Here is a 9,739-nt window from a genome sequence, read left to right as displayed (position 1 = left end):
GAATATCACAAAAACAATTTACTTTTACGCATATATATATATATATAGTACATATGCGCAACAACACAAACATACGCAAAACAAGGTAGGGTGCATATACGTAGACATATGTATGTATAAAATATAATGATAAAGGAAACGATTTATTTAATTTATTGTATGGTAATTTTTATGCCTAAGGAATACTTAAAAAAAAAAAACATGAAAGAATTATACAACAATTACAGCAATAAATCTCAAAAAAATGTCTTCAAAAATCCTAATACAAAATGCATTTTGATTTTCAATGGAGTTGGCATTAACATTAGATAATAACGGAAGCTCTGTAAAACGTAGACTTATTTATTTCAGTTAAAAGTGTGCTTCATTTGACGGAAGAGAACAGTTGTTGTACTATACCTACAGCTACCTCTATATATACAGCACCGTCAACAAAAAAAAAATGCCAACAACGGCATTTTGTAGCCACTTAAACTTGCACTTTATTAAAAAAAATTCAACGGGCTACAAAATTCTAGCATAATCATTAGTCATATTTGAATTCGCCTTGGCAGAGAATTGTTACAGAAACGAGCTACTGGAATGTCCAGACTCTTAATGGTGATGATGGCTCTGCCCGGTGGGTTGATTTCCCCGGAAAGACCAAGGCTACTATCGTTCTCACGGAAAGGACCGCGAATCCATGTTGGATTTGTGGCGGAAAAGAGACCTCATTGCCAAGTATTCACTGTTATTATTGTTGCTGTTGCCTAGATCGGCTTGTCCATCCAACGTTGTCGTCAACTGCAGCTAACGGGAGACCCAGGAAGAGCGCAATTTCCACAGGGTCTGTCCATAGGGACAAGGGCGTTAGCCTGGGTGGGGTTTGGGGGTCATATGCAGATGTGCCGTGAGTCATGTGGTGACTCTCCGCATGCCGGGCACACGTTGGTCATAACTGCGTCCACTCTGATGAGGTACGAGTTTAGCCTGCTACAGTAGCCATAGCGAAGTTGGGCTTTTGTGGTGCGAATCTGCCGAGGAAGAAGAAAGCTCTGTCCCGTCCACGTCGGGTGGTTGTGTACCCAAAATTGCATTCACAGGTCGGGATTTGATGCAGGTTGAGACGGACTGCCTTTTAATGCCGTTTATGGCCTTTGCTCTGCTCTGCAGCAAACAGGTATCTGTTCGGGTGGCCGCGTCTGTGGCACCCTACTAGGAACTGCTTACAGAGCATTGCGTTAGGCTCTTTGATGGGTCTCTCATGTAGGTGGTGTTGTGGCGACATCAGAAGGCACCCAGTCGCGGTCCGGAGTGCCGCATGTCTGAAGCTGCGTCCACTGCGTCCTGCTAGACCCCGGCGTCCATACAAGCGCTGCATAGTTTAGAACCGGGCAGCCTATTGACTTGAGGACCTTGTTGCTGCGCTGTATTGCCAATTGAGGTTGATGCGCCGAGAAGGAAAGCAGACCGCCGAAGGTTGATTTTCGGTCGGGATCACCGTCGCAATTGGTTGGCCATCGACATGAATACCCAGCTGTAGTCTGACCTCCTTCGTCCAGGTACTCAATGTCGTTCACCGCGGTGGACATTTTTTATGATTTTAATTCTTCACGAAGTAAGCTTTTAAGCTTGCAGGGTGGAGGGTATGGGCATTAGAGAGGATAAAAATACGCGTAAATTAAATATCTGTTGTTTCAATACTAGAACACAAAACACGCTTTTATTTGCTTATCTGTAAACATACAATTTACCAATCAATTAAATGTACCTGGTAGGTAAAAAATAGTTAGTTGTTCACATTTACAGCGAAGAGGTAATAAATATTAAGCGTTGAATTAAGCCATTAATTTCCAATGAATTAACAAACACATAATAGGCAATGAAATTACTTTATAAAATTGTCTTTACGTTACTTAAGCCATTAAGAATGCCGCTACTTTTGTTGTTAATAAACTTAATAACAGCATTGTGACCACGAAACTGATTTCAATAGGTTTCCGCATGGATGAACCACCAACCAAATTATCCACAAAAGGTATTGCACTTGGAATTTCCAAGTCATCTTCATCAGAGTAGTCTTGTAGAGTCACATAAAAGACGGTGCGATTATTGAGCGGTTGCAAGCGTGGGAAACTTGTAGGCAATTGGGTGTTGTCAATCGAATACAGACGATGAAAACGTTCCACCTAGACCGGAAAAGTGTGAGAAAATGAGAAAAAGGGAAAATAACATTAGGGAGTCATATTTATTTATTGTATTTATTTCGTATTTGTATTTCGTTCGAATGGACACCGATGCTTCAGCTCTGAAAGTATTTAACTCGGAAGCCGCTGGTGGTAGCAGATGAAGGGGGACGCCCACACTGCGATGCAAAGACCTGGTGTAGAAGGACTTGGCTTCACTTGGCATTTCCAATAGGCGTCAGTTGGCACAGAAGAGAAACGACTGGCGTGCTATGTTGAACCCGGCCAAAATCGCTTAGGCGGTTACATCGCCAAATAAGAAAAAGTATATCTATCTTAGAAAATGGCGCCCTACTTCGGCCTTTCTCGCCGATCTTTCAAATTTCTTCACTATCAGGAACCGCGAAACCCATCGCTACACTCTTCACCACCTCGGCCAAGGAGATTAGAATAGCAAATTCTAGACGTTACTTTCGATAGCGTCTTATCCTTTTCAACGCATACCTTCGCCACTTTTAGCGATTTACCTGCCAGGAACAAAGTCCTCAAGTGGCTAGCCGGCAGCACCTCTGCGAACAATGTACCAAGTGAACGGCCGATCGGCGGCAAACTACGCAGCGCCAATGTGGTCGACAGAGACGAGCAACACGCTGTGAAGTAATCTACAAACATGTCAGAACGAAGTTCTACAACAGCCAGATTTGTAGCAGTGAAAGAGCACAACACCCAACTAGCGAAGCACCGAAGGTGGGGTGTCACCATGGGAACCATCGAGAAGTGGGACGGCTCCTGCACGAGTGAAGAACGGACATCGATCCGTACGGATCGACCATCCATTCGACGATATATAGCGGCACTCAACAATCACTATAAAGATGCTGCTTCTTAGCACAGGTAAGAATAACATCGTTCTAGGTGGCCAACCGACACTCATTATACATTTAGAACGCCGAACTGGCGAGGGAGACCAGATGCACCCTGGCACATCTACGTTACAGTTGAACTTATAGGCTTAACAGCTACCTCTCACGGTTGATCGCAGAATATCAGCGCAGCATGCGGGAAGGATCCATATAGCACCCAACACCTCTTCATATGCACCTCCAACCCGACGACTCTGACACCGGCCCATCGGCGCTGCTCGCTACCTCGGTACCCCCCTGATATTGTCTGTCATTTCAATAATTTTTGTAGAACGCAAAACTTAAACTCCCAATCACCATTCATTCATACTTACCTGTCTAACTGAGATGCGAGTTGGTTCCTCGAAATCAAGCCAAATCACCTCTTCACTGCAAGGTGGTGTGGTTAACGATCCTATGTAGGTATGATATTCCATTCCAATGTTTATGAAACACCAAAGGTCGATTTCATCGTAAAATTTGGTTTCGGTATGCGGTTTAGTGATGTGCGACAACTGCTCAGTGATCTCTTTATAAAATAAATTATCATTTTCTGTGATCTACAATAGAATAATGATATGACTATTTATTGACATTCTATCTTGTTTTGCTGTATAATTATTTTTAACCTCATAAGCATAGGCCAAAATTGCCAGACCCTTACTCTGCATCGCCGCTTCGTCCAATGTTTGATATTTCATATTTCTAAAAATCATATGCAACTCTGGCGGCAATAATACTTTATTTTTGTGATCCTCATCATCAACGCCATCCCTTTTGAACCAGTAAAACTGCAATTGCTCGAAAATGTATATACCATCAAGTGGCTCACCCATTATGGATGGATGTTTATCCGCGTATTCCAAACGTACCACCACAGTGTGTCCATTATTAAGTATTTTAATGCTTTTTGGAGCAACTTCGAAATACTCGAAAATGAGTCGTCGATAATTACGTTCAACTATATTGACTGAATCGAGATTGAGTGGGTTGGTATGCTTGCCACCGCACATACCCCCTTGCTTGGGTTCTAGTTCGGATAAAGGGATTTTATTTATTCAGCAAAATATCTTGAAATGTATGTATGTATATTAGGGCGGGCCAATTTTCTTCCACAATGCGCGTATAGCATAGGAGGATTCTACGTGTAATTCTAAGCAAATTTGCCGAAGAAGTCCTGAGTCTAAAATCAATTTGGAGTTTGCGAAAATAAGTTTCGCGAAAAATGTGAAAATGTTCACTGTAGCGCCCCCTGGTGGAAGTTTTAAGAAAAATATAAGTGCAGAAATGGATTCCTCATACAAAAAAAACTCCCTTATAGCATGTTTTTTTTTTACAAAATTTAAGCACTTCTTTACGACACTACAGCAAAATGCTTAGAACCTATTTTCACATTTTGGCAAACTCCGAATTGATTTTAGATCCATGGTTTCTTCAGCAAATTTGCTTAGAATTACACATAAAACTCTGCAGTGCTATACGCTCATAACATACAAATTGGCCTGCCCTAATGTACATATATAGTATGCATAGTAGGGTGTCCCAAACTTTGTCTTTTTCGAGATCCGAAACCTTTTGTTTTTACCTAAATGAAATATATGTATGTATATGCACATATATAAAGTTTTATAGCTGTAGGATAACGAAAGCCAAGCCTCCACTGGACCACAGCCACTCAATAAGTCCGGCGCGCGTCGTACCGTCCACCTTCTGTTTAACTTTTACATCTGGAAACTTTCTCGCCCACCAGAAGTAGTTTCGCTAATCTCTTGCATAAAAGATGCTACTGCATGTCATTACTTATCTCCGTTCGAAAGTAAACGTCTACTTCTCTGACCGTTCGCGCAATCGTAAACATAGTAAAGAGCCTCAACAAGGCCCTTGAATAGTTGAGCTCTGAATACTGCAACTAATCACTTACCTTTGCATTCAGGTTCTGCCCTAAAATACTCAATATCCATGTGCCCGGTTTTTAAAGACACTAACCACCTACTTACTTGCTTCCATTAAACCTACCACTCCTCTCCATTTGGTGCGATAGCGGTAGACAGCACGTTTTCAATACCACACCGGTTAGTTTAAGTGGACGAGAACGGTTAATAGACTAGCCGATTTAAGCATGGTTTAGTAGTGAGACTAGAACAACAACAACAGCAAACGTACCGCGCATCACAGACAATAGTAATGAAGAAGGCAGACCCCGCAGACCCCGCAGGCCCCAATGAAATCAAAGCAAACGAAAGCGACGGGTTATCGTCATCCTACAGCAATAAAATTTTATGTATCGCTAGCTTAGAGTGAAAATTTGGTAAGTTGAATTTTTCAAATTTTACAGGAGAGGAAAAAAACCATTTTCTACAAATATTTTGCAAAACTTTATATACAACATTTTGCATGTTTAAATCAAAGCAAAACGCCATACACATCAGAGGGATTCAATGTTAACTAAAATTTTTGGAATTATTTCGGCCTTATCGACCTTTCTATACCTCTTTTGGATTTAGCAAATTTTCCTTTTTCTGAATATAATAGGGAATAAATAAAACAAGTACCTAAATCCTTTTGCAAAGCGTGCATTTTTATTTTTTCTTACTAACACAAAATGTTGACTTAGAAAAATTTCAGCAAATTTTCAGAAAAAAACTCACTTCTTACATACTGGGACACCCTAATGTACATAAGTATTTGTGCACAGTGTAGCAAAAGCTTACTCACCCATATCATTATTGTAGGTTAAATCATTCGCAAACGTCATCTGAAAAACTAACGAAGAATAATTAAATCTATGTAACTAAGTTGCAATTGTTGTAGAAGCGCTAATAATTTTCTCATAAATGTACCATTTAGTGAGTGATATGTGCACATAATTTTATTAAATAAAAAAAAAAAAAAACAAAAATAGCTTCGTCTTACTGTGTTCAATTTTTGAATAATTTATTAACAAATAAACTACATACATATGTATACAAGGCGAGTTAATATAAGGTGGTGTTACTATGTAGATCAGCTGATTTTGTGCATGTGTTTCGCCTCGCGGCTTCTTATGTCAAATTGAAATATTTTGTTTGCATTTCCACACACACTTTTACAGATTTTGACAGTTCACGCCGCAAAAGCAAATTCAAAATATAAGTAAATTTTTGTTTTTGTACTCCTACTATCACCTTATATCAGTGATGAAATTGATGGTACAATTGTACTTTTTTGGTACATTTTGGAAGCCAAAAGTACATTGGTACTACATTGACATTTTTGATACATTTTTGTCGGTAAATTTGGTATGTAAAAGCATTTTTGTATTCTCAACACAAAATCATCCAACAGCAAAAATTCTGAGCAGTTGGCAAAATTTGCAAAAACTTGCAGTCTTCGAAGCAGCTGATAACTTTCACAGTTGCAATAGGTGGTTCATTTGGTAATTTATTATCCGCTTGGTGCATTGTCCCCAATTTGGAATTTTTTTACTATTGAATACTTTTGTAAAGGAAAAATGTTTTTAACATATAAATGAATTATCTCGGATTGAATAAGTTTTTTTCTAACAAATATTTTTGATACTACATTATGACGCGTTCAAAAATAAAAGAATCTCCTCCAAGCACCCTTCCTTGTTTCACAAAAATTAAGTAGATATAGCTACTAATGTGCCTTTAAAGTTATCCCATTTTCGTTTTAACGATCAACTGACAAATTCGGTCAGAACCTTTCAGCGTTATTATCTATTTTGGTATTTTTCTGGTAAAAATATGGTACAGTTGAGTCGACCAGGCAAAGCCAAGATTGTAAGTTATGTTTTGTTGTACGTTGTGTAAATAATTATTTGTATATGTATTCATATTGTGTTTTTGTTGTCCTGAAGATGCCTTTAGATTAAAGGCGAAATATCGACAGTAATAAACAAAAAGGAAGATAAGACATTCAATCGTTTTATTTACCCTAGGCCTAGAGCTCAAAAAAAGCAATCAAAACAGTTGAAAAATTGTATACGCACGGTAATTCGAAAATGAGAGATTAATAGTAAATTAACTAAACTAAACTTTTCTTCCTTTCTTTTGTTTATTCACGAACACAAGTGTGTGGTCAGCAGACTTTTTTACTTGTAAGTTTTCGCAGGTAAAATTTTTTCCAGCAGAAAGTGGCAGATTCCAGTGTCATTTTGCGCTCTCGATTTCCCCCACTTTGCAAGATTTTAGGTACGAGAGCACACTGCTATTAACTTAATTATTTGTATAAAAGGAAATATTTTTGTGAAACTTCCATTCCGTTGAATACATGGTTTTTTTTTGAAAATGTTTGATACTCTAGCACTTAGATAATAGGTATAACTTGTATGCTTTTGTTGATTACCTTGGCGTTTTGGTGGCCTCTTCAAACAATTGATTTGCACTTGTTTTCCAACTTCGATACGCCATGTTTTATATCATGGTTTTTATACAGAAAATCTAAAAACATATGTATATGGAACATAACTATGTATGTATGGTCTTTTAAATGTTGGTACTTTCTCGGCTTATTTAGTACACTTTTCTTGGCCATTTGGTACAAAATTAAAAAACTCATTTATCATCCCTGCCTTATATTAATTCGCCTTGTATGTATATTTACCCCAACGTTCGTTCTACCTTGCATACTTCACAAAAATATTCTAAAAAAGTAGAACATGTATGTAGTTCTGTTTAAGTTTATGTACGTAGAAAATTAGAGTGTTATAATGTCACGCTGTTTATAGATATTTGTATGCATATGTAGACGTATGAATAAAAATTGAGATGCTCATATTTACATAAAAAAATTTTGCGACAAAAGCTAATAACAAGGTCAATGACTCACAACGACTCTCAATTTTTGCATGATGAAGTTATAACACGGATTAGTCAATAATCAATCAATCTTTAAAATGAATGATCGAATACAATTGAATTCTCAGTGTACTTTATCAAACCCACAGGAAGGGCGACTCTGCTGTTTGCACCATTTACATTGCTATAAAAGGCTCTATCGACAATGCTGTGCGATCGTCTGCAGCCTTTCATAAAGCAACTGATTTCATTTTAACAGAGTGGCTTCAAACCTGACAGGCAAAGCGTTAAGTCTGAAAGGGACCCTAGAGCAGCCGTGCCCAGCGCTGGTAAAGGTCCATAAGCAAGTGCAAAACTTGCACAGTAAGGCAAAATTAATAAAAAAAAACATTTTTAAGGTTTGGAAGAGTTGCAGACAAAAATTTCATAACCAGAATTTTTAATAGACACCCAGTATTTTGGCTTAGACTTTGTTGTTAGCAATTGTAGGTACCATAGGGGTTGTTTCTTAGGCGAAGTGCTGTATTAAAAAAACTTTAAAAATTCTAATTAAATTAGATATTAATTAAATTAAAATTATTTTCTTAAGCTTAAAAGGTCTGCATAAAAATGTTTACAAATTGTATTATTTATTTAAATATTTGCCCGAAATATTTTAGCGAAAGGCTTACAATTTAATACATTTTATAATTCCGGTGGAAAAACTGCAGGAGCTTTCCATCGTTGGTACAGAAAAAATCGTTTTTTTTTTTTCAGTTTACAGTTCTTATTAAGCACAAAGTAAAAAGTAGAACCTTATTTTTGTATAATTAGGTACGAGTAGGTACTACCCGAGAATATGAACTTTTTTTCTGAAATATTCGCGTATGCCCGAGATATCCAAAATAAATTGGCCGTTTGTTCGGGGCAGCTCTAGGTACTGTGTGTTTTATAAGATATTAGCGAAACTAATAACAATAGTAAAAAAAAAAACAAAATAAAGTTTGGTAGCACCAACATCTATGAATGTTAATTTAATCACAAAAGTTTAAAAAAAAAATTTTCAAAACGGTTTAAAGAATCTCTTTGTACGGGACTCTTACGAGTAACAGTTTTATAAATTTGGACTTTCACCACTTTTATTTAGAGGGAAAAGTTGATGCTAAGGCTGTCTAAAGTATAATTTTTGCATGTCATTTCACGTCCATTTACGGATATTTCGTGATATTCAATTAATTCGATTACAGGCTCGTTGATGTCCACAGATGAAAATTATTGATAATGCTTTATTAATTTTTTGTAATCGTTGTTGTTATTGTTCTCAAAAAGACATATCTTTACGTAAAATTAATTGAAAGATCGTTTACTATGCTAACTTATATAGATATATTTAAAATACATGTCCGCTGAAAGAACGCTAAATAATTTTTTTTGTTAATACACTATGGAACGAAAATGAACTTAAAGAAATTTGCTGGTTTGATAGTTGTTCACCATACGAACTTTACCTAATACTTAGTTTTACTAGATCATTCCTGTTCTCGAGCAAAAATAAATTTTTCTGATTCAAAAATCTGAGTATAGCGGCCAATTTTTGAAAATCCATCGTTTTTTGGCTTATATTTGCTTTGCATGCTATTTTCAACAAAAATGGACAAAAAAAAACCATACATTTTCAAAATTTGGAGAAAAAAATTTGGCCGCTATACTCAGATTTTTGCATCATGAAAATTTGTTTCCTGGAGAACACGAATTAATCTAGTAAATCTGAGTGAGAGGCATTATTCGTATGGGCAACAGCTATTAAACCTGACATATGTGCACTCTAGGTTTTTCTTTGTGTTTCGCAGTGATATACATATATCATAAACACCTATTTTCGTGGAATGTTCGT

General features: G+C 37.1%; 2 protein-coding genes across 2 annotated transcripts in view; both read right to left on the bottom strand.

Annotated features, from left to right (window-relative positions):
* LOC118747878 (carbonic anhydrase 7-like) overlaps positions 1-9,739 on the bottom strand; it is a 45,398-nt gene that overhangs the window by 10,126 nt on the left and 25,533 nt on the right. The gene's annotated exons all lie outside the window — the stretch shown is intronic.
* On the bottom strand, positions 1,575-3,610 carry LOC118747880 (carbonic anhydrase 6-like). The gene is made up of 2 exons (XM_036482075.1): positions 3,403-3,610; positions 1,575-2,168 (listed from the first exon to the last, which is right to left on the bottom strand). Exons 1-2 carry the CDS (start codon positions 3,502-3,504, stop codon positions 1,896-1,898), a joined length of 375 nt encoding a protein of 124 aa, XP_036337968.1. The 5' UTR covers positions 3,505-3,610; the 3' UTR covers positions 1,575-1,895.

This window comes from Rhagoletis pomonella, unplaced genomic scaffold (assembly GCF_013731165.1).
Source record: "Rhagoletis pomonella isolate Grant_MI unplaced genomic scaffold, Rhpom_1.0 Rhpom_scaffold_00012, whole genome shotgun sequence".
Classification (NCBI taxonomy): domain Eukaryota; kingdom Metazoa; phylum Arthropoda; class Insecta; order Diptera; family Tephritidae; genus Rhagoletis; species Rhagoletis pomonella.
The sequence above is the reverse complement of the archived record's forward strand: the minus strand, read 5'-3'. Positions and strand labels throughout refer to the sequence as shown.